General features: G+C 39.9%; 1 protein-coding gene across 1 annotated transcript in view; it reads right to left on the minus strand.

Annotated features, from left to right (window-relative positions):
• NIBAN1 (niban apoptosis regulator 1) overlaps positions 1 to 26,147 on the minus strand; it is a 159,066-nt gene that overhangs the window by 66,442 nt on the left and 66,477 nt on the right. Inside the window, exons 2-5 of the mRNA XM_017524403.2 lie at positions 24,273 to 24,403; positions 19,684 to 19,815; positions 16,004 to 16,118; positions 11,879 to 12,046 (exon numbers count right to left, since the gene is read on the minus strand). Of these exons, the coding sequence (XP_017379892.1) occupies positions 11,879 to 12,046; positions 16,004 to 16,118; positions 19,684 to 19,815; positions 24,273 to 24,403 (546 nt within the window). The remainder of the gene's footprint in view (positions 1 to 11,878; positions 12,047 to 16,003; positions 16,119 to 19,683; positions 19,816 to 24,272; positions 24,404 to 26,147) is intronic.

Genomic DNA, 26,147 nt, shown 5'->3' on the forward strand with positions numbered 1-26,147 from the left:
AATATATATTGTTTTCAAGGGCCCATGAGCTTTTATGAAAATTGACCATATGCAAGGACATAAAGCAAGGCATAACAAATTTTAAAAGATGATATCATAAGAACTATATTTTCTGTCCACAGTGCAATTAATCTAGAAATCAAAAATCGAAATATAATATATATATTTGGAAATTAATAAACACAATTCTAAATAACTCATAAGTTAAAAATAATAATAATAGAAATCAGAAAATATTTAAATCCAAATAATACTGCATATCCAAACTCGTGAGATTCAGCTAATGTAGAGAGAAATTTATAGCATTTAAAGGATTGGATTAGAGTGAAAAAATGGCAGATGATTAATGAGCTATTAGTTTTCTAGTCCTGTAAAACAAATTACCCCAAAGTTAGTGGCTTGAAACAAATATTTATTATCTTTCAGAGAAAGGAAGAAAGATCTAAAATCGACACCCTAATGTCACCATTAAAAGAACTAGAGGAGCAAGAACAAACAAATTCAAAAGCTAGCAGAAGACCAAAAATAACTAAGATCAGAGCAGAACTGAAGGAGATAGAGACAAAAAACCCTTCAAAAAAAAAAAATCAATGAATCCAGGAGCTAGCTTTTTGAAAAGATCAACAAAATAGATAGACCACTAGCCAGACTGACAAAAAGAAATGAGAGAAGAATTAAATAGACACAATAAAAAATGATAAAGGGGACATCACCACCAATCCCACAGAAATACAAACTACCATTAGAGAGTACTATAAATACCTCTATGCAAATACATTAGAAAATCTAGAAAAAATGGATAAATTCCTAGACACATACACTCTCCCAAGACTAAACCAGGAAGAAGTTGAATTCCTGAATAGACTAATAACGAGTCTGAAATTGAGGCAGCAATTAATAGCCTACCAACCAAAAAAATTCCAGGACCAGATGGGTTCACAGCCGAATTCTACCAGATGTACAAAGAGGAGCTGGTACCATTCCTTTTGAAACTATTCCGAACAAAACAAAAAGAGGGAATCCTCCCTAACTCATTTTATGAGGCCAACATCATCCTGATACCAAAACCTGGCAGAGACACAACTAAAAAAGAAAATTTCAGGTCAATATCCCTGATGAACATCTATGCGAAAATCCTCAATAGGATACTGGCAAACCGAATCCAACAGCACATGAGAAAGCTTATCCATCACGATCAAGTCAGCTTCATCCCTGGGATGCAAGGCTGATTCAACATATGCATATCTACAAATGTAATTCATCACATAAACAGAACCAAAGTCAAAAACCACATGATTATCTCCATAGATGCAGCAAAGGCCTTCAACAAAATTCAACAGCCCTTTATGCTAAAAACTCTCAATAAACTAGGTATCAGTGGAATGTATCTCAAAATAATAAGAGCTATTTATGACAAACCCACAGCTAATATCATACTTAAAGGGCAAAAACTGGAAGCATTCCTTTTGAAACCCGGCACAAGACATGGATGCCTTCTCTCATCACTCCTATTCAACAAAGCATTGGAACTTCTGGCCAGGGCAATCATGTAAGAAAAAGAAACAAAGGGTATTCAACTAGGAAAAGAAGTCAAATTTTCTCTATTTGCAGACAACATGATTGTATATTTAGAAGACACCATCGTCTCAGCCCAAAATCTCCTTAAGCTGATAAGCAACTTCAGCCAAGTCTCAGGACATAAAATCAGTGAGCAAAAATCACGCACATTCCTATACACCATTAACAGACAAACAGAGAGCCTAATGATAAGTGAACTCGCATTCACAATTACTACAAAGGGAATAACATACCTAGAAATACAACTAAAAAGGAATGTGAAGGACCTCTTCAAGGAGAACTACAAACTACTGCTCAAGGAAATAAGAGAGGACACAAACAAATGGAAAAACATTCCATGCTCATGGTTAGGAAGAATGAATATCATGAAAATGACCATATTACCCAAAGTAATGTATAGATTCAATGCTACCTCTATCTAGCTACCACTGACTTTCTTCACAGAATTGGAAAAAACCACCTTAAAATTCATATGGAACTGAAAAAGAGTCTGCATATCCAAAACAATCCTAAGGAAGCAAACAAACAAACAAACAAAAACAAAGAGGCATTATGCTACCTGACTTCAAACTATACTACAAGGTTAAAGTAATCAAAACAGCATGGTACTGGTACCAAAACAGAGATATAGATCAATGGAACAGGACAGATGCCTCAGAAATAATGCCAGGCATCTACAACCATCTGATCTTTGACAAAGCTGACAAACACAAGCAACGGGGAAAGGATTCCCTATTTAATAAATGTTGTTGGGAAAACTGGCTAGCCATATGCAAGAAGCTGAAACTGGATCTCTTCCTTATACCTTATACAAAATTTAACTCAAAATGGATTAAATATTTAAACATAAGACCTAAAACCATAAAAACCATAGAAGAAAACCTAAGCAATACCATTCAGGACATAGGCATGGGCAAGGACTTCATGACTAAAATACCAAAAACAGTGGCAACAAAAGCCAAAATTGACAAATGGGATCTAATTAAACTAAAGAGCTTCTGCACAGCAAAATAAACTATCATTAGAATGAACAAGCAACCTACAGAATGGGAGAAAATTTTTACAATCTACTCATCTGACAAATGGATAATATCCAGAATCTAAAAAGGACTTAAACAAATCAACAAGAAAAAAACAAACAGCCCCATGAAAAAGTGGGAGAGTAATATGAACAGATACTTTTCAAAAGAAGACATACATGAGGCCAAAAAACATATGAAAAAATGCTCATCACTGGTCATTAGAGAAATGCAAATCAAAACCACATTGAGATACCATCTCATGCCAGTTAGAATGGTGATCATTAAAAAATCTGGAGACAACAGATGCTGGAGAGGATGTGGAGAAATAGGAACACTCTTACACAGTTGGTGAGAGTGTAGATTAGTTCAACTATTGTGGAAGACAGTGTGGCGACTTCTCAAGGATCTAGAAATAGAAATTTCATTTGACCCAGCAATCCCATTACTGGGCATATATACCCAAAGAACTATAAATCGTTCTACTATAAAGACACATGCACACGTATGTTCATTGCAGCCCTGTGTACAATAGCAAAGACCTGGAACCAACCCAAATGCCCATCAATGACAGACTGGACAAAGAAAATGTGGTACATACACACCATGGAATACTACGCAGCCATAAAAAACGATGAGTTTGTGTCCTTTGTAGGGACTTGGATGAATCTGGAAACCATCACTCTCAGCAAATTGACACAAGAACAGAAAGCCAAACATCGCATGTTCTGACTCATAGGTGGGTGTTGAACAATGAGAACACATGGACGCAGGGAGAGGAGCATCACACACTGGGGGCAGTTGGCGGGGGGGTGGCGGAGAGACAGCGGAGGGTGGGGAGGGATAACATGGGGAGAAATGCCAGATATAGTATGCACCTAAAGTCAAATAAAATAAAACAAAAAATATAACCTACTAAAACTGAGTTAAGAAATGGAAAATCTAGGGCTGGGCATGGTGGTTCATGCCTGTGTTCCCAGCATTTTGGGTGGCTGGGGCAGGAGGCTCACTTGAGGTCAGGAATTCGAGACCAGCCCAGCTAACATGATGAAACTCCATCTCTACTAAAAATGCAAAATAATTAGCTGGGCATGGTGGTGTGTGCTTGCAATCCCAGCTACTCTAGAGGCTGAGGCAGGAGAACTGCTTCAGTCAAGGAGGCAGAGGTTGCAGGGCATCCAGATGGTGTCACTGGACTCCAGCCAAGACTCCATCTCCAAAAAAAAAAAGAAAAGAAATAAAAACTGAGTAATCCTGTAACAATTTTAAAATTTAACTTAGTAGTTTAAGATCTCCTCACAAAGAGAACATCAAACTAAAATGATTTTACAGGTACACTCTACCAAATATTACACTCACAAATAATTCCAGTTTTACACAAACTATTTCAGATTATAGAAAAGGAAAAAAAATGCATCATTTTATAAAGCAAAAATGGCCTTGATGCAAAATCTGAAAATGCCACTGAAAAACAGGAAAATTACATGTCAAATACACTCGTTAACAAAGATGTGAACATTCCTTTAGATATTAGCAAACTAAATCAAAACTAAATGCCTATAAACCAGCAACAAACAGAAAGTGTTCACAGTAGCACTGTTAATAATAAATAGTGGACCCAAATGTCTATTTAGAGTAAAATGGCTACTCAAAATTATGGTATATTAATATAATGGAATATGTTTAGCCTTGAAAGTCAATAAACTGCAGCTACAAGCAATAAAATGGATGAAACACTGGAATATAATACTGAACAGAAAGAAGCCATGGGAAGAAATGTAGTGAAATTCCATATGGATAAAGGTAAAAATACACAAAATGATTAAGCATATGTGATAAAGCTGTAAAGGAAAGCAAAATATAAAATCTAGTACGGAGCTTTCTCAAAGGGAAAAGAAGGATATAGGATCAGGGAATGACACATAAGAAATTTCAGAGATAACAATAATGTTATTTATACTTTATACATACTTTATAAACATTCTTCTCTATGTACTCAATATTTAATTTTAAAAACTCAAAACAAAGAATAAATGATAGCTCCAAGCTTGTTCATGGTATGGGAAGAATGAATGTGACTCACTGTTCAATAACAACAGATGAGAATTTTATCCAAGCTCTCCTGGATGTTTATATTTAAAAGATATCCCGGGCTATATGCCAAATAGATTCCTTTCATAATGCTGATTATCTAACCACATATTAAAACAGTCATTGCATTTACTATGTAATTTTAATAAGTATGTTTCAATTGTAATATATCCCATCTATGAGTAAGAAAAGAAAAACAAATCCAAAACTTGAAAGTTATTCAGGCTTTGCCACAGTTGATTATAATAATATCAAAAACTGTCCAGTGATGTTGGAATCTAACCAATCTAAATAGCATGAACAAAAAAATTTTTCTTTTGCTTAAATGAACTTTAACTCTACTTGTGTAATCTTTTTAAAATTATTGTTCCAATTTGTCATCCTTAACTATCATAACCACACAATTTTTAGAACTTCATACCAAATAACTATTTGGTTCATTGGAACTGGGGGAGATGGGGTGGAAGTCAGTGGTTGCAAGGAAAGAGCCCCATGTTTGATGGGCCAAAAGAAGTATTCAAATATAGTTCCTGGCAACACAGCTTTAGACAACAGTGAATCCAGGACTATATATCCCATATACTGCCAGGGAGAAACACTGAATGGCTAAGAAAGAGCAGTTCTGTTTATTCTAGTCACTGATAAAAACCTGTTCTTGTTCTAACTCTTAAATTGCTTTGAGAGCTTCAAGTAACTACAGTAAACCCATAACTATAAATAATATCAAGGCATATTTTAGATCTATTATTTTTAAAGCATTCCAACCCATGTCTTCACAAGCAGTGTAATCTTCCTTTACAAATTAGAGTTTTTACTTAAATTGCATGAAATAATACCTGGTTTACATTTTAAACTACACTAAATTAACCAGTAGACAAGCTATGCTATCAGCTATTTTATCCATGGAGCATTGCTAAACTAAAAGATATAGTCATGGTTAGCCTGTAGACAAAATACCAAATTAAAGTCAGATCATACAATTTATCGAGAAGCCAGATATACCCGGGTCTCAGGTAATTGCAAGTGAATAGCTCTGGATTTGCTTTACTCTGGATCATGCAAACATATCATGCAAAGAGCAGTTTGATTTAATAGCAGCATGTTTAAAATGCCCAAGAGATGAGTCTTTCATAAAATAACACTGAAAAGACAACATGATATGTAGAACTGGAACAGATGTCAAAGACCAGGTGTTGGGACAGTTGGTTCTCAGTCACTAACTAGCAGTGACCTATTTGAGCCTTATAATTAAAAACTGGGGGACCAAATTTAGAGTTTCATGGACCAGGGTGGAGGGAAGTGGAGGAGGTAAGGGAGTGATTACTTCCTACAAAAAAAACCACACACTCACAGAGACAGGGAGGAATATTTATAGTTGTAGAATATTAACTATGTGAGGCAAAAAGCACAGGCTAAAACTCCGGAAGAGAATGTAGCTCAAGCAGAGAGAATACTTTTAAAGAATTCTGTTTTGGATACTCCTAGGAAAACTGGAAATTAATATCTATTTATTTATTAAACAGTAGCAAGCATTTTGCTTGCAGTGCATACAGGGTTTTACGTATGCAACACATCTATACTATAGAATATTTTTATAAGTAAAACCATTCAAAGATATGTTCACAGGAATTATATTCTTACTTATCTACCTCTAAACATTATTAGTTTGTAGTAAAGTGCCCAAAGGAGCCTAAGTATAAGTTAGAATTTTCCACCTCATAGATATGTGTATGTCCATAAACTTAAGCATGTGCCATAAAATTCAAAAGTATGTTTTCACATATTGCAAACTAAAATTCACTGTTTGTTTTCAGTTAGAATTGATTGATGTCCACACTAGATACAAGTAATGAACTTGCTTCATAGGTGACAATAGGCTCCAAGAAGAAATAAGCTGGGGAAAACAGATCTGAGATTTGCTGCTGAGTGTTGGACAGCAAAACGATCATATTCAAATAAACACACCAAAAAGGATTTGCTCTGTCTGATTTGAATTGTAAGATCTTCTTTTGTTCTAAAATTAAATTTAATCCTAAAACATTTATTGAACACCTAAAATTATAAGTATCAAAATCAAATCTAATAAACGCATGGGATTTCTGGGGTAAGAGCTCAAAGCATGTAATACTGACAGAGTAACCAGTTCCAACACACCACCACTGTTATAGCTCCACATTCCACCTGACACACTCTATATAAGCAATCATGGATGTCATCATTGTCATAAGTGATTGAACTAGTCCAACTTGAAGCACTGGTTTGCAGAGTACCTTTACATTGTTGTGGTCTACTCACCAAAATTCTATGGGCTCTTCTTTGATACTATCTTTTTCAACCTGTGTGCACTCATGCTTCCCAGATATTCTATTGTCCCCTCTTCTTAGTGTTCATGACAATGTGAAAACTGGCACCTGTTTAGTGGCAGTCTTGGCTGTCCTTCAAGCCAGCACAGCACTGTTGAACAAAACTTTGCCAGCATTCCACCTCCTTTCCAGAATCACCATTCATCCAGTGATGGCTGCCTTCTAACATCGGTTCCTCTGTTCCCCCAAATCCTTTAGGCTGAATATGATGGCATGATATTGACAAATGCCTTCCCTCACTCTGGTGCAAGCTACTGTCATCTGTTGCCAGCCAAAGCTTTTTAAATGGCCTCCTGGCCACCCACCATGCTACCCTCTCATCCACTGCCTACACTGCAGCCACTGTGACCTTTCTGAAGTGAATGTCTGATGAAATTGCTCATTTACTTGAAATCCTAGTGGCGTCCTATTACTGTTATAAAAAAGCCCAAGTTCCTAATATGCATCACAAAGCCCTCAATAGCATGGATCCTGCCCGTCCTCCTCTCTCCTCTCTAAGCACCAGTCACACAAAATTCTTTCCTGTTCCTTTAATGGTCCATGCCCTGTCTTATTCCTGGCCCTCGCATATCCTATTCCTCCTGCCAGAAACACTTTTTCTCCTTCCTGCACATTTACATGCGAAGAAATGATTATTCTGAGATGGAAAAACAGACTTGCATTGATAATGATCATTCTTCCGTATCACATATGTTTGGCCCTCTGTATTGTCAGGACCCTATAACTACAATGTCACATTTTGCAAACTAAAGTTCTAAAGAATAGGATTGCATTTTGGACAAGGACTGTCTCAGAACATCTTGGCTTTACATAAGTCTCATTTTGTGGCAGCAGACATTCAGAAACATGGCCTTCCCTGATCAGGGACAACGGATATAGTGTGATTCCAAAAGGGACAGAGGACAGCAGCTACTGTAGGATCATGTTATGCAGTGGGCTGGACATTTAGTCCAGTGAGGTAGAGTGGGGTGTACTAAGGATTAATCTTGTGGGATTTTCTTATGCCTGCCCAATGAAGAGTTGCCAAAACTAAATAAAAACATAACACAGGATCCCAGAAGGGATAATGAGGGGAGAAATACCAGATATAGGTGATGAGGGGATGAAGGTAGCAAACCACCTTGCCATGTATGTACCTATGAAACAGTCCTGCATGATCTGCACATGTACCCCAGAACCTAAAGTACAATAAAAAAGAGAGTGAAAAAAAAGAAAAAAAACTAACACATGTGAAAGGTGCACATGTGAGCATGCACATGCACGCACACACACACCTCTTTATTCTCCTTAGGATACAAATGATCTTCGAGGCTCCTAAAGGCTGCTCTCTCCTCTGAAGGAGGGAGCAACTTAGAGCTCTCATGGCCCTTACCTACCTCAGGAGCTAGCCTTACAGTTAGAGAACAGGGCATAATCAGGCCCTCCATCAGGGTTAAATAGGAAACGCCCACCCTATAAGGAAGAACAGGACAAGGGGGTTCCAGATTCAGAATGAATGAACATGAACATGTAACCAAATTCAGACCCAACATTCCTGGGGCAAGTAGTCTGGGTTGTGGTGGAATTTGAGTACTAAGGAACATGTCCTGGAACCCCAAGCGAGATTAACAATGCCTAGCATCAGCTGCTCGTGTTACAGGAAAGGGGTCCCGATCCAGACCCCAAGAGAGGGTTCTTGGATCTTGTGCAAGAAAAAATTCATGGTGAGTTCACAGTGCAAAGTGAAAGCAAGTTTATCAAGAAAGTCAAGGAATAAAAGAATGCCTATGTTATCCACAGACAGAGTAGCCCTCAGGGCTGCTGGTTGCCCATTTTTACGGTTATTTCTTGATGATATGCTACACAAGGGGTGGATTATTTATTCCTCCCCTATTTAGACCATGAGAGTAACTTCCTGACACTGCCATGGCATTTGTAAACTGTCATGGTGCTGGTGGGAGGGTAGCAGTGAGGACGACCGGAGGTCACTCTCATCACCGTCTTCATTTTGGTGGGTTTGGGCTGGCTCCTTTCTGCAAGCTGTTTTATTAGCAAGGTCTTTATGACCTATATTTTGTGCTGGCCTCCTATCTTATCCTCTGACTTAGAATGCCTTAACCATCTGGGAATGCAGCCCAGTAGGTTTCAGCCTCATTTTACCCAGCTCCTATTTAAGATGGGGCTGCTCTGGTTCACACGCCTCTGACACTGGAATGCCTAGGACCCAGTTGTCAACAGAGAAGCACGGTGGCCTGAGAGCCAATGAGGCAATGTCCACAGCAGGCTGATAGCCATTCCTCACCTGCATGCGGGTAGAGGATAACAGGCTCCCGGCAGCCACCTCAGGGTTTCTGGCCCTTATCCCAGCCCTAATTTTAAATCTATTTCTTAACTATTCAGGTAATTATAGGGAAAAGTGGTTAACTGGCAGCTTGTGAAAACCTGTTTCTGGTTTACTCAAAATCATACAATGAGGCAGAGGCTAGAACAGAAAATGTGACAGACAATAAAGATGAGTGGTACACTGTGCTGTCAAAACAGAAAAAGGGGCGAGAAAAGAAAGGCCCACTCCTTGGCCCATAATAGTCAAGGACTGTTCCCTACGATGTTATGAGTCTCTGGTTCTGACTGGAGCTACTGGAAGTTATGCCAAATTAAGTCTGCATAAAGCCTTAGTGAGGCTAAAACAGCTTCTGGGCAGAGGAATGTGACACAGAACCAGGGAAATATGACTAGACCTCATTATCTTGGTGCCTTTGATAACATACTAGAGAGCAGAGTGAGGTTTTGAATGGGCTGAAATCTTCCATAAATGGAGTCTAAATGCAGGCTACACAACATCCAAAAACTCCTCAGAGAAATTCCTATTATGTACATGAAAGGGGGAATGCAGTAAGTCCCATTTGGCTGGGCAGGGAGCATTCTGTGCTCCGTGAAACTTGGCAGTTTCCGTGCTGAGTGCCAACTGCATGTTCCTACTAGACCAAGGCCCTAAACACAGACGGGCAAGTGTATTGGAAAATGAGCTAAATGGAGCAGTCGGGGCTGGGCAATTCTTTGTCTCTAGCACATCAAAACCACAAGGCAAGATTTTAATGAGAGTGCCACTTTTATAAAGTCCCTAACTAGTTATGAGCCAGTATGTTGATGAATGTTACTCCGAGTTGCTACGGCAGAACAGACTGATCTTACCCCCTTCCATGAGTGCCCATCGATACACAGCTAAAACCAAAAGTTAGTTGAGATGCATCACTAGTGACTCTCGCTCTGTGAGACTGACACTCTCAGGGAAACCTCTGAATTTTAAAATAAGTATACAGTGAAATTCACCATATTAGGAAATAAAGGCACAAGGGTGAGGTAACTCAGCTCAAATGTCACCTGCTCAGAGAGGCCTCCCCTGGAGAGCTGAAAGTTCCACACTCCCTTCTTCACTCGTTAGTAACCTCTAGTTGCTCTTTAACACATTAACTGTGATAACTTTCAAATGATAATTGGTGGGTGTTTATCCATCCTCAATGTTTGAATTTAAACTCCTAGAGACAGGAACTCTGCATGCTTCATTATCCTCTTCCTAACGCCTACATAGAGGCTGGTACATCATAAGCCCTCAGTGCTCTTAGACTGGCTGCCTTTCCAAGGACCAACAACAAAGAGAGCAGTTATCTGTAGCTGAAGACTTTGTGGAGTCTAGAAAAACCGGCATGCACATCCATAGTCAAAAACATCACGTACTGGAATGAGAAGTCTCTTTTACTGTAGACGTCATATTAGTTAAGTCCATGCCTGGAGGCAACATGGTGTGAAGCAACACCACCCCAAGGGCGGTCCTCAAACCAGCAGCAACAGCTCCACTCAGCCGTGTGCTGGAAATGCCAAGCCCAGGCCCCGCGGTGGACCCAGTGAGTCAGAATGTCTGGGGGTGAAGTCTAAGAATATTGGCTTAATTAAGTTCTCCTGGTGATTCCTAAGAACCGTAAAGTTTTGAGAACCACTGATTCAGAAACAAATTATTAGATTACCACGAACTATGCCGCTGATCTTAACTGAGTAACTGTTATTCAGAAATAAAGGTGAAAATAAAAAGGAAATGTCATAAAGACTAGAATCTGCCAGGGAAAACTAGCCTGTTCTTGGTGGCATTTAGATTTTTTAAATCAAGAAGGAGGAGAGTGAATTATATGCAAAATAGTCTACATGAATAAACTCGGGGCAGTCAGAATGTCCCCCCACAACTTGTAGCCAGATAACTGCCCCACGTTCTGCTTCACCAGGGCCTCCGAGGCCCGCCTGAAAACCAGCAAGCAGGCCAGGTCCCTTGCACACAGAACTCTCACTTTACCTGTTTCCCTCTTCTTCCCTCGGGCAGCACCATCTGTGGCACTTTCTAAGAATCGGGTGCAGTGGCTCATGCCTATAATCCCAGCACTTTGGAAGGTCGGGGTGAGGGGATCACAAGGTCAAGAGATCAAGACCACCCTGGTCAACACGGTGAAACCCCATCTCTACTAAAATATAAAAATTAGCTGGGCGTGGCGGCGCACGCCTGTAGTCCCAGTTACTCAGGAGGCTGAGGCAGGAGAATTGCTTGAACCAGGGAAGCAGAGGTTGCAGTGAGCTGAGATCATGCCACTGCACTCCAGCCTGGCAACAGAGCAAGACTGCGTCTCAAAAAAAAAAAGAGAAGAAGAAGAAAGAAGAGGAAGAAGAAGAAATAAGAAGAAGAAGGAGAAGGAGAAAGAATAAAGAAGAAGAAGAATCATCACTGCAACAGATGACAGACCAGGACAACTCAGCAAGAGCAGCCCCCCGCCCCGCCCCAGTGATGAGAGGGGAGCCATGCCATACCGTGATTCAGATGCCTGACACAGTCATTTAGGAGGGCACTAAACCTCTTCTGGTCAGCAGCCTCATGGAAGCAGAAGTAGCCGTGTCTGAGAAAGGGCTGCCACAGGTACACCGGGAATTCCTTGGGCAGGACAACGAAGGGCTGAGCATTCTCCTTCTCACTGGAGGCTAAAGAAATATTGAAAACACAAGTACCTTTTAAAACATGCATCTTTTATTTCAAACATGTGTTTCAGGGAATGAGGGTAACTATCTGGGGCAGCCTATGGGATGGAAACTTGGTGAGATATTTTCACAGGGCAGGAAAACTAGGAGCGCCGGCTCTTCTAGCATCCCTCCACTAGCATCCCCTGTCCCATAGCCCCAGCTGCCTGACCTCCTACCTAACACCACAGGGACAGTGAGGCCAAAAGGCACACAATCTTTCTTTTCTTTCTTTTTTTTTTTTTTTGAGACAAAGTCTCTCTCTGTCACCCAGGTGGAGTGCAGTGACAGAATCTTGGCTCACTGCAACCTCTACCTCCCAGATTCAAATGATTCTCCTGCCTCAGCCTCCCACCCAGGTAGCAAGGATTACAAGCACACACCACCACCGGATGTGGTGGCGCATGCCTATAATCCCAGCTACTCAGGAGGCTGAAATGGACAGATCACTGAGGTCAGGAGTTCAAGACCAGCCTGGCCAACAAGGTGAAACACTGTCTTTTTAGAGACTTGGACTCATTTAGCCAAGGGCAATATCACATAATAGGAATGCAATGCATGGAAAGGAGGAAGGTTTATGTAGGGGTTCTGAAAAGTAGCAGGTTTAAAATGAGTTCCTTGGAATTGATTTTGAGGGAAGGGGTAAAAGTCCCATTGTATAGGGCTTTAAAAAAATTTCCTAGGCTAACATAGCACATTTTTAACTCAACAAACTGAAGTTGAACATCTGCGTGTTCCACGACTGTGCTGTGGGCTAAGGATACAAAGCTATGGAAGATGCAGTCTGCGTCTCTAGGTGCTCACAGTATGTAGCTGTGGTTCTGCTCCCTGGGGAGGCAAACTGCACGGGAACTGATCTCATTCTCAGGGGAAGATAAGGAAGAGGGGCTCTCTAAGATGCCATTGAAAGCATTGGGAATACCGGGAAATGAATCATAACCACAAGGGAGGCTACAAAACTAACTCAGTTACTGGCAAATTAATAAATCAGGATTGGTTTAAGAATAAATTCCTGGGAATATATGGGAGCCCTGTTCCCATATATCTGGAATCTGAAGGTAACAGAGCAGAAGGCACTGTGAGCACAAGCCCTGACCCACCAGGACCTAGCACAACGCTGGGAATGAATCAACATGAAAATGAACAAATGAATGAATGAATGAATGCTAGAGAGACACCTGTAGTTGTAATACAACATCTATTTCCCTTTCTGGGGAGAATAAAGCCCCTGATTTTCAGTTGGGCAAGTGACTGCATAAAATAAGACTACATTTCCAGCCTCCCTTGCAGCTTGGTGAACCCACAGCTACTAAGTTCTGTCTAGTAAGACGTCAACTGAAGTGGCATATGAAACTTCCTGGAGGTATCTCCAAAGAAAGTGACTGTATCCTCCTCCTTTCCTTTCCTCCTCCCTGCTATCTGAAGTGAGAGTGCTATGGTAGGGGCTAAGCAGCCACCCTGGACTCTGCCAATAAGGGCCACGACCTAGAAATAAAGGGAGAGAAAGCAATAAAGAGCCTGAGCCTCTGACAAATTCAGTCCACACCAGACCTGGACTAATATCTAAATATCTTTAGTGAGATAATAAAACTATGAGTTTTTTATTGTATGCAGTGAACCAGATTCTAACCAATAAAATGTCACATAAGTGAATTACTTTAGCAAAACATAGGGCTATTTTTTTCTGTATCAACTCAGCTGAACACTCTGTAAAGAATACACTTATTGGCCAGGCATGGTAGCCCATTCCTACAATCCCAGCACTTCGAGAGGCCAAGGCAGGAGGGTCACTTGAGATCAGGAGTTGAAGACCAGCTTGGGAAAGAGAGTGAGACCCTCATCTCTGCAGTTCTTTTTTTTTTTTTTTTTTCCTCTCCAGGCATAGTGGCATGTAACTCTGGTCCCAGCTACTGAAGAGGCTGAGGTGGGAGGATTACTTGAGCCCAGGAGGTTGAGGCTACAGTGAGCCATGATCACACCACTGCACTCCAGCCTGGACAACAGTGTGAGACTGTCTCAAAAAAAAAAAAAAAAGGAATGCACATATTCATAAGCCTCTAATACTTTTCCTCAAGCAAGGTTAATTCCTCCCATCTTTATTATGCCTTTATTCTTTCCACAGAAGTATCACAGTCTTCCTGACTGACATAGTTTTATCAAATGATCCTCCTTGCCCTCTCCAAGAATGTCACAATTTTGTACAACCAACCAAAAGCAACACTGACCCTTTGCATTTAAAAGCCTCGACAAGCCCATAAAATTCATTCCTACTGGCCTCTAGTTATCTCTCACTTAACCTTTTAGGACAGTTTTCCAGATGCCATCAGTGAATTTTTTCCAAGTTGAGTTACAAGAATATCACAAACGATCTACTGTAGAATATTCTATTTTAAAAGTCAGAAGGCCACACCACATAATTTAAAAAGTCATTGAAATTCCCCATCTGAAGCCTTGGCCAACTGGCATTAATCACACAGGACTTGTGTTTTTTAGTCCTTTTCATTCTTTACAATATGATTTCAGCAATAAATCAATAAATATGTTGTCTCTTCTGACTGATTTCACTGGAAAGTTTTCAACAGATTTGGATGAGTCAACATGTTGGTATTCCCATTTCTAGCTGCAGCTCCACTGCCAAGGACATATAAGTAGATGTTAAAAGAAAATATAATAATATGCATAGTACACATAAAGTATTGTTTTAGCATGAATTACTTAGTAATAATTTGTTAATCTTGGTTTATGGTTCATGTACCAATCCTGTAATTGTGTTATTAAAAACATTATGCTAAGCAGTCAGCACCAAAATAACAATTAATAAAATGATTATGTTTTTCTCCATAAATTCTAATGAAATTATTATGCCCATTAATAAGAACCAGGGCTGTCTTCAAGAACCAAGTAATTACTGTGTAGTATGATTTACACAAAGCCAGATGGAGTTATTACATTATCCACACTTCATGAATCTCTATGAATTGCCCTATTTGGTCTATATATTATCCATCATTTCTCCACATGAAAAAAGTAGAATGAAGTAGTAGAATCAAAACAGGGTAGAGCTAGAAAGACCCTTCTATGTTCTTAAGTTCAAAGCCGTGTTTTTGAGTTAGAGAAACAGAAACCAGAGCTGTTCAGCAGCCAGCTAAGCTAAAGCATGTGGTAAGTGGCACAGCCAGAACTAGATAAAAATCCAAACTCCCAATTCTCCTTCCATGGCAGCATCCCAGCTTTATTCATATATATGCAAATTCATGCAATTTTTTTAAACACAGTAGCTATGAGTTACTGTAACACTTATTAAAAGGTTGTCTATTTAGGGTATTTTGCTGCATATCATCCCAAAAGTAGAAAAATCATATTCCCTGATAGGTCCAGGCTTGCTTACTAAAAGATGGGACTGTGCATTTCATGGACTGGGCGCTACCTGTTTATTTCTGCTGCCTTGTGGGGTACTATCAAAGCCTGCAATATAGTCTAAAAGCTTCAAGATACCTGGCTGACAGCACATTTTCCACGTGCTAGAAACACAGAGACTGACTATGTATTATTGAATGGGATTAGAAATAACAGAAGTGGTAAAATGTTTTCCTAAACTAGAGAAATCACATCTTCCATTTTTCTATGGGGCTTGGGTGTCTAGCCCAGGGTTTCTCAACCTTGGTAGTACTGATACTTTATGCCAGTTAATTCTTCATTGTTAGGGTCTGACCTGTTCATGCTAAGATGTTTTGCAGCATCCCTGGCCTCCATTCACTAAATGCCACAGCACCCGCCTTCCAATTGTGAGAAACAAAAACGTCTCCAGATGCTGCCAAATGTCCCTGAAGGGAAATCCCTCTCCTTCACTGAGAAATACAACTCCAGCTAAACAAAGATGCCTAGTCATTTTGCCTTGGAAAAGAATGGTCAGCAACTCACCAAGAGGGTCTGGGAAATGCCTATCAGATAACAGATTATATTCATCTTCTGAGGTTAACACCTTGCCACCGGCTGGAAGGATTCGGCTTTTAGGAGCAGCTCCTCTCTGATAGGCCTGGGGAAGAAAAGGCATCCAGAAATGATATTTTTTTCCCAGTTTGAGTTTTGAAAAATATCAGGAATATAAAAAATAGACTCAGATACCACCAGAGATAGCAATCCCCATACTATGTTATTGAATTACAGTTATTTATTCAAAAAATATTTTAATACTTTTGTGTGATAGTCACAACATGGTAAATCAGAGTCCCTAATCTCAGGGAGATTCACTGTAGATATGTTCTTGAATGTGGAAAACATAATCTCAGTAACTTCCAGAAAATCCGTATCACATTTACCATTTCAGTTGCTAACACCTGAATCATTCTGATAATAACCACAAAGGTAACAATCACACGAACACTGCACAGAGTGCTTGGTGGCTGATGTGGGCCACATATGATGACTAATGAGACTGTGCAACACGTAGCTGCAATGATGGTTACCATGGATTTTCATCAAAACATTAAAATGTTGGCATGATAAAATATGCTACTACTTTTCCCTCAGATGTGGAACTGTTTTGCAGTAAAACGGTTGCGATGGAAGTACAGCATTGTGACATCAGAACAAATCCTGCCCAGCAGACAAGAAGCTCTGCTATTTGAGACACAGAAAAGAGGCACTGGGAGCTGCTAAAGTGGTTTGGTAAGCAGATACGCCCACAAGGACATAGAGATAAGACAAAATTTAAGTGTGTGCATCTGATGGGAGGGCTTAAGCCAAGGCAAAATTTTGAAACTAGTAACCTAAAGGCAAGTTGAGAACTGAAACCAAGAAATTTTGAGACCCAAAATCTAGAATATACTCTTGGAGATAACTAAATAATGTTGATCTGAGCAACATAGTCAGAGTAACGATAACACATTCTGCAGCAATAAGCTAGTGAAGACATCCAAACAAAACAAACTCTCAGATATCTAAAAGGCTTGTCTTCGTGCTTGTAACAACCACTAATCAACTGCTTAAGCGTGTCAGGGAACCAGAATATAAGAGAGAAGAATCTAAACTTGTATGATATTAAGAAGATTTAGAAGCAATTTGATTTAGACTGGATGGAAATGTGAATTAATTATAACAGGCCCCAATATTGACTTTTGTAAGCATTACACCATTTAATCCTCAAAACAGTACTACGCATTAGATGTTATCTCCATTTTTCAAATGGGAAACATGAAGCTCAAAGAGACTGAATAACTTGTCTGTGGCCCAGCAGTGAGTAGGTGACACATTCAGGACTCATACTCATGTCTGTCCAGCCCCAATGCATACAAAATACAAACTGGTTATCAAGTGAGAATGTTTCACTGTTCCTGTTTAATTGCCAGCCAAAATTGGACTCTAAATAAAATGATAGACAACTTACAGGTACCTAATGCATAACTCTTAGATACAATTTTACAAGATATTTCTATAAATTAAAAAAACAAGATATTATTAAAACTTTGAGAAATTATGACAAACTGCATGAACTTTAAAGAAATTCCAAGTTTTAAAAAATACTTCATTATTACCAAATTCAGTCACCGTATCTTAACAATCTGAACAGGTTCAGTGAAAAACGATGAACAAAGAAAAAACAGTGCAATGTGTAAACTGCAAGCTGAGAGAGCAAGGATTCGATTCAAAATGAAAATGAAACTTCAGTTAGTGCCGAATGCAGTGAAAAGCTTTAATAAATCCAAGAAGAAGATGCAGGGCTGTGTCCTCCCAGTGAGTTAGTAATCATACCAACAACTGCTCCACATTGGGCTGCAGCTTTACCACAGGCCCAGCCATATGCTAATTGCTTCAGTACATTCCTTCACGTATTCCTCTCAACACCATGGCAAAGAAATCACGGTCACCATTTTACAGATGAGAAAACAGAGGCTCCAGATTTATAACTTAGGCAAGGGGGCATATCTAGTAAGCGGTAAAGGTATGAGTCAAAGCCGATAGCATGAACCATATTATGCTACACTGTCCCTCCTCAAGCTCCTCCGAAAGGACACTCTAACGGGCCACACAAACATAAAGTGACTTGTTATTATCATCATTATTTGTAGTGTATTGACACTTTGTTGCTAAGTACAAATTGAGTGTTGAAAAAATCCTAATATTGATAAGCAGAGAAAATATTAGCTTAATAAATATTGAAAAGAGTAAGTCTATCCAAGAGAGCACTTGAGCCTTGCCTGGTAGCCTGTGAAATAAGTTTGTAGTATATTTTATTTCTATTTTCCATCAGAAATGAGAAGGAAACAGATTGGTCTGTCAGTCTGAAGCCTCTTCCTAACGGTTTAGCATCAGGAGTAGTCCTCAAAGTGATCTATGAAGGTTGTCTTGACTATTCTTTTTTTTCTTCTTCTTCTTTTTTTGAGATGGAGTCTCACTCTGTCACCCAGGCTGGAGTTCAGTGGCGTGATATTGGCTCATTGCAACCTCCACCTCCCAGGTTCAAGTGATTCTCCTGCCTCACCCTCCTGAGTATCTGGGACTACAGGAGCACACCAGCATGCCCAGCTAACTTTTGTACTTTTAGTAGAGATGGGGTTTCACCATGTTGGCCAGGCCAGTCTCGAACTCCTGACCTCAAATGATCCACCTGCCTTAGCCTCCCAAAGTGCTGGGATTACAGGCATGAGCCACTGTGCCCAGCACTCTTGACTACTCTTGAGCTTAGAGGCCAGAGAGCATCGTTTTAAATCTGTTACTATTCTTCACTGATAAATAGTAACTGTTCATTTCAAAAGGAGCTTGAGGGCCTATGTCAATTAAAAAATGTGTACAGTATGAGATCTGGAAGGATATTGGGATCATGTGACCTAACTGTCTGGCTTAATTGAGGCCTGAAGACAAGAAGTCACTTGTCAGTGAGTTCACCTCTAGTTAATGGCACAACTTGACCTAACCTTTGGTTTGCCAAATTCACTGCCTGATATACCACACTACCTCCCTACATAAGGAAAGAAATGGGAATCAATAACAACTGAAGTCCTCCCAGGTGCTGGATGCTTTACTCACATTATCTCATTTTCTCCACCTTTTACAGACAAGGAAAATAATGAGATAACCAGAAAAAAATGAAAAAAAACCTTCATGGGAATAAAGTATGTGAGGTGTTCCGAATTCCTAGGACCCAGGCAAACCCAGGAAGATTCAAATTTAATAACAACCTACGAAATAATTCCCCAACCACCTGTCATGCACAGGGCTTCAGAGTGGGAAGACAGGGACGCAGAGCAGAGCTAGGGAGACATCAGGACAGTGGCTGAGAAAGACCTCGAGGCTGAATTATCATAGGAAAGGCTCGTATGCCAAATACTGGTCCTTCTATCCTTATAAACACTTGCAATCGCTTCTTCAAAGTCTATCTTGCCACTAGACGGCAAGCATCTTATCAACTGCTGTACACCCAGAACCTTGCGTCACCCTTGGTATGCAGTAGGCATTCAATCAATATCTGTTAGCTGAAATGGGTACCTACATGCATGAGTGCTTATTGAATGAATCAGTCTCTAAGGAGAGGGCACACCAATCAACCCAGCCACATTTTTAAGAATAGTGGAAGAACCAATGGTAACAAAAAAGTGTCTTACCTCTTTATTCTCATAGCTCTCCACAGCATAATCATTTTTAACTACAATATATCTCTCCTTCCACTTCTTTATGTCTTCAGAAAATTGTGACAGCTCTGCTTCGTACAAAATAGTTCCAGGCGTCAATGGTGGCTTAAAGAAGATGAATACAATTAACTATCACAAAAAAAGATAACATACCTTCCTACCACTAAGTTATCTGTGATATTTCAAGGAATATTTTAGAAAACTATCTTCTGGGAAACTGTTGCTTCCTCCTCTCCCCCAACAATTTCCCTTTCCTACTCCTCTTGACCCAATGCAAATATTTGTCTTATTAGTATTTTTACGATTTTCATTTCCCTCAATTATGCTATAGGAACAGAAGCATATAGTAGAAGGAATTACAGTAATAAGGTTATTATGCCTCATATACATGTGGCATTCAGTAAATGCTTGATAAACTCTATGGGAGAGAGGGAGTGAGGCAGGAAAATGTAAGTGTGAATATCTACCTGGACACCCTGAACATGTCTCAGGGTTAATCCCCACAAAGCAGGAGAATTAACAGGCCATGCCCCTATTCATTACACCTGTGGATGTAGCCTCCAATGCTCACTGGTTTTCCTAAACCCAAAGCCATGGGCCCTGTTCCATGCTACTCAAGATCATGTTTGCTATTTGCTTAAAGAACAAGCAGGTATCAAGCCAGAACACCTCAGTTCTACCTCTGCTACTTAATAGTTTCAGGATTTCTCATTAACCATGGCGATACATGTGTCGTACAGTCATTCCCATGAGATTTCTAGTTACATCTTCCACTGGGTTAATTGTGTAAGGATAATTCCCATCCTGCTTTCATTGTGCAATTCTCATATTATTTCAAAATATACAAATGGGCCTCTTGTCTTTTACATGTCACTGAATTTAATCTATTTTCCCTCGATTAAAAAATTACAGTGCCTTCAGAAACTTACCCCTCTACTTTCAAGTAAAAATTTAAATGAACCATACAGAAAAAAATAGATATGCTAATCTCTTTTAAGAATCATCTAAGGGATGAAACAAATTCCCTTCCAAATTCCAGTGCTTAATATTCTATCCTGACAGATAATGAAGCAGTCTCCTATCTTGCTTCATTAAAAGGTAAGAGAGAATCTCTTCTCTTTAAATGAGACTAAAACCATGGTATAAGCTGAATTTCGTAGTTCTTATGTGCAGCTTTTCTTAAAACCTGGGCCATTTCATCAATTGATAAGCTTGTTAAAAATGGGGCTTCACCATAGACTTAGTATATCAGAATCTCTGAGGCTGTGGGCTAGAGTGTGCATTTTAACAAGCTCCTAAATTTTGAGATCACTGTTTTATGAGGGAAAGCAATCAGTTATCCCTGTATACTCATGCTGCTAAATCTATTGGTTAACTTCTCAGCATTATGTGACTCACTTATCACTTATTCTCTCTTGAAACCCCTTCTTTTTTATTTTTAGGTTTTTTAAATTTTATATTCAAGGGGTACAGGTGTATTATGTGTAAGAGCGGGGATTGGGCTCCTGGTGTACCCATCACCCAAATCTTGAGCATTGTACCCAATACGTAATTTTTCACCCCTCACTCACCCTCCCACCTTCTCCACTTTTGGAGTCTCCAGAGTCTATTCTCTCCATCTTTATATCCATGTGTACCCATTATTTAGCTCCTGCTTGTTAAGTGAAAACAGGTGGCATCTGATTTTCTGATTCTGAGTTAGTTTACATAGGATAATGGCCTCCAGATCCATCCATGTTGTTGCAAAAGATTTCATTCTTTTTTATGACTGCAGCATCGTGTGGTGTATATATGCCACATTTTCTTTATCTAATCAACCAATGGTGCACACTTAGGTTTGTTCCAAGGCCTTGCTATTAAAAACAGTGCTGTGATAAACATATGAATGCAGGAGTCTTTTTTATATAATGATTTCTATTCCTTTGGGTAGATACCCAGTAGTAGGATTGCTGGGTCGAACGATAGTTCTTTTTTAGTTATTTGTGATACCTCCACACTGTTTTCCCTAAAGGTTGAACTAATTTAATTCTCACCAACAGTGTATGAGCATTTCCTTTTCTCCACATCCACATCACCTGTTATTTTTTGACTTTTTAATAATAAAATGACATTGGTAATTTGATAGGAATTGAATTGGAGCTGTATATTGCTTGGGGAATAAGGTCATTTTAATGATCGTGATTCTTCCAATCTTGAGCATGGGATGTGTTTCCATAGTTTGTGTTGTCTACAATTTCTTTCATCAGTTTTTTGTAGGCCTTATATAGATCTTTCATCTCCTTCATTAAATGTACTCCTGTGTGTGTGTGTGTGTGTGTGTGTGTGTGTGTGTGTGTGTGTGTGTGTGTGTTGGGTGGGATGGCTATTACAAATGGAATTGAGTTCTTAATTTTGAAACCCCTTTTTTATTTGCCTTCTGGGACATTATACTTTTCTGATTTTTCTCCTACTCCATAGATTGTTTCTTCTTAGTCCATTTTGCTGGATCCTTCTCCTTTTCCTGAAGGGGTCAATGTACTATTTCTTTTCTCTGTCTATATTCTTTTCCTCTTTTATGGCCCATGGTCTTAATACTAGTTATAAGCTAATAACTTCCAAATTTCTGTTCTCCAGCCTCAATCACTCTGCTGAGCTCCAAATGAAAACATTCAATGGCCTATTCAATATTTCCACAGGTGTATGCCAAACTAGAATCTCAAACCTAACATAGTCAAAAGGGAACTTGTGATCCCATTCACCCTGACTCTTCCTTCTAAGTAAGAGACAACTCCAGCCACTTATTTGCTCTGGTTAAAAACCAAGAAGTCATCACGTATTTCTCTCTTCTTCTATTATCTCACACCCAATCCAACAATATGTTCTGTCAGCTCTATCATAAACACTTCTCTTCACAACCATGGCCATCAACACCCTAGCCCAATTTGGCATCATTCTTCCCTTGGATGCTACAGTATCCTGCTCACCAGTTTCCATTCTTCCCTCTTGCCCCATAGTCTGTTCTTTACAGAGAGGCCAGACAGATCATTTAAAATTATATGTCACTCTGGGCTAGGCATGGTGGCTCACACCTGTAATGCCAGCAGTTTGGGAGGCCAAGGCAGGCAGATCATAAGGTCAGGAGTTTGAGACCAGCCTGCCCAACATGGTGAAACTCCATCTCTACTAAAAATAAAAAAATTAGCTGGGTGTGGTGGTGCACACCTGTAATCCCAGCTACTCAGGAGGCTAAGGCAGGAGAATCACTTGAACCTGAGAGGCCGAGGTTGCAGTGAGCCAAGATCGTGCCATTGCACTCCAGCCTGGGCGACAGGGAAAGACTCTGCCTCAAAAAAAAAAAAAAAAAAATTATATGCCAGTCTGTATTAAACACCCTCCAGTGGGACTTCCCATCACAAAACATCAAAACCCTTTTGTGACCTACAGGTTGACATGATGTGGTCCCGACCTATCTCTGCTGTCATTGTTTGTACCTCCTCCCTCACTCATAGTGCTCCCAGCAGACCAACCTTCTGTCTATGTGGCAGGGTCTTCACACTTGCTGTTCCATAGGCCTGGAATACTCTTCTCACGAATATTCACTCAGCCTACTCTCATTGCACTCCACTTTGTGCTTAAATGTCATCTCCACAGAGGGCTTCCCTAACCACCTTCTAGCCCAGGTGCAGTGGCTCACGCCTGTAATCCCAGCACTTTGGGAGGCCGAGGTGGGTGGATCACTTGAGACGAGGAGTTCAGGACCAGTCTGACCAACATGGTGAATACCGCATCTCTACTAAAAATACAAAAATTAGCTGGGTGTGGTGGCGGGTGCCTGTAATCCCAGCTACTCAGGAGACTGAGGCAGGAGAATCACTTGAACCTGGGAGGCAGAGGTTACAGTGAGCCGAGATTGTGCCACTGTACTCCAGCCTGGGCCACAGAGCAAGACTCTGTCTAAAAAATAAAATAAAATAAGACTCTTGCTTTATTTTTCTTTTTAGCATTTATTATTATCTTATGTCACCTGATTTTAATTTGTTTATTGTCTGTTTCCTGCATGTGAATATAAACTCCAGGAAGGCAGAGATCTTGTCTTAATTCCCCAGTTCTTGGACTACAGCCTGGCACACAGTAGGTGCTAATAAACATTTGTTGAGGTGGTGGTTACTTATTATAAGGGAGCAAAGGAGTAAGAATAAATTAGGGGATTCAAAGAGAAAATCACATTTGATCAATGACCAAAATGAAAATGCCTGTAGCGCAAGGCACTGAAATAACTTTTAAAAACTAAACTTCACTAGAGTAAGTCAAATTTTCTGATAGCAAAGCATCCATGTGGGAAAAATACATAATGATATTGCATTCATGCTAATTTCCTTTTTATACGATTTATATCAGCAACTATTGTTGCTGATAAATCATACACTCTAACTTCCAGGCAAATATAGCTTTTTGAGCATGAAATGATTTCAGAGCAGAGTTTTTAAAACTGCCATTCAAATTATTGTTTATTTCAGAAATATTGTGTGCTATATAGCTTTCTTCAAGGGGAAAATCGTGTAAACCAAATATCCATGGCTTACCTTGGTCTTCAAAATCTGTGATGTTAAGTCCCTATGCTGTTCTACTTCACTGCGCACATGATTGCAGAAAGCCACAGAGTACTGACGATTGTAGTAGGGACTGAAGTTTTTGATGGCAGCCTCAGTTTTCCCTAGAAAAATATGGGAATTAGAATTCTGAAGTATAGCACAGAATATCCACCTATCTACATAGTTCCAAAACCATCCCTCCAGTCTCTCTGTTTCCATTCCTCCAGTTGCCCCTGTTTCCCAGGGATTTGCCAGTAGCCTGCATTCCTGGAGAACCTGGATACCTGGATGCACAGGCTCGACCTCTCCCTCCCCTTCTGGCATCATCCTGAGAGGCTTCACAGACCTTAAGGACCATCCATCCAGTAACCTAAAAAGTTTTGCTTCATTTTATGTCAGTGATCTATCGCCATGGCCATAAACTCAACCATCCTTCTAATCCTTCTAAGACTCCTCTTCTACCCCACCCTCTCTCCACTTGAACTTGCCCTTTACTCCCCTTGACCTCTAATGGTTCAGCTCCTCCTTTCAAAGAATAATCCGAGGTGTACCCCTTCAATTCTGCATGCATTTCACTCCCTTTTTATCCCTGAGCCTCCACCTCTGCTCTTGTAACTCACAGTCCTGGATAAAATCAACAGTGTTTCCTCTCATTCTGCTCCAATATTTCTGGTTTAAAATTTTTTGTGTGATTCAAAGCAGTATATAAGTACCGCAAGATAGAAGGGGAAACTTTGGTATAAAAGCCAAGAGACCTGAGTTTGGGTCCCGATTCTAACTGTGAAGCAGAAGCCAGCTGTACAACCTTAGTCAAGTTATTGGACTCTCGAGCCTCCTGCATCCTAACCGTAAAGGAAGGTGCTCACTAATCCACACATTTCTTTGGATCTGCGTGCCATTGAAGTATAAGTACAGTATGGAAGTCCAGCTGCCTCAAGACAGTGATCAGAAACTGCAATGTATTAAATAATCTCTCAGCACCAGAAGTAAATCAAACTGAATATGAACCATGTTGAGGAAGCTTGAGGACTTCAGGTGGAGGGTCAGGGAGAGTCAGATAACTGAAGCATTCTTGTGCCTTTCCAATCTGTACTTAGCTTTAGAGAGTATGGGAGTTGCAAAGGAGAAAAGAGAGAAGGAGGAATAGAGGAGAAAGGGTGTAGGAGCACTCTCATGCAGATCAGAAACCCTCACAACATTTCAAGTACTTGTTGCAGGGTACAGAAAGAAACAAAAGCTTCACTGACTGTGCTCACAAGCGATTAGTCCACAGAACAGGGTATAGCTTGAAGAAAAATACACCCAATGTAATATTCCAAAATATTTTAAAATACTTACATGTGAATTTGACATCATTTTTTGCTTTAAAAATTTGGTATTATAGTCAACAGAGAAATATTAAAATATAACACACTGGCAAGATTTGTTTAGAGCTATAGTGTACGTAAAGTTTCAAAAATAAGTGAAGAGCTCTAACCACATAGATTGAGGTACTCAATAGGAAAGCCTTGAATCCATAGCAACCCGTTTCTAAGCCTAGAGAACCATAGCCAAAGACATCCATAGTGTATGAATACTCTCCATATGCAGAGAATCCTACTTTTGTTTGGGCATTTAGGGCTTATAATGCCCATATGAGGTAAAGAGGAATTATTTCATATTCACTTAATAACATGACATTTACTGGTCATGTTTATGAGCTTTAATAATTATTATTTATAAGGTGCTCTGAGACCCACTAATAGGCTGGGCGCTGTGGCTCACGCCTGTAATCCTAGCACTTTGGGAGGCCGAGGTGGGTGGATCACCTGAGGTCTGGAGTTCAAGACCAGCCTGGCCGCCATGGTGAAACCCTACCTTAAAAAA

Source organism: Cebus imitator, unplaced genomic scaffold (genome assembly GCF_001604975.1).
Source record: "Cebus imitator isolate Cc_AM_T3 unplaced genomic scaffold, Cebus_imitator-1.0 Scaffold33, whole genome shotgun sequence".
In the NCBI taxonomy this organism is placed as follows: domain Eukaryota; kingdom Metazoa; phylum Chordata; class Mammalia; order Primates; family Cebidae; genus Cebus; species Cebus imitator.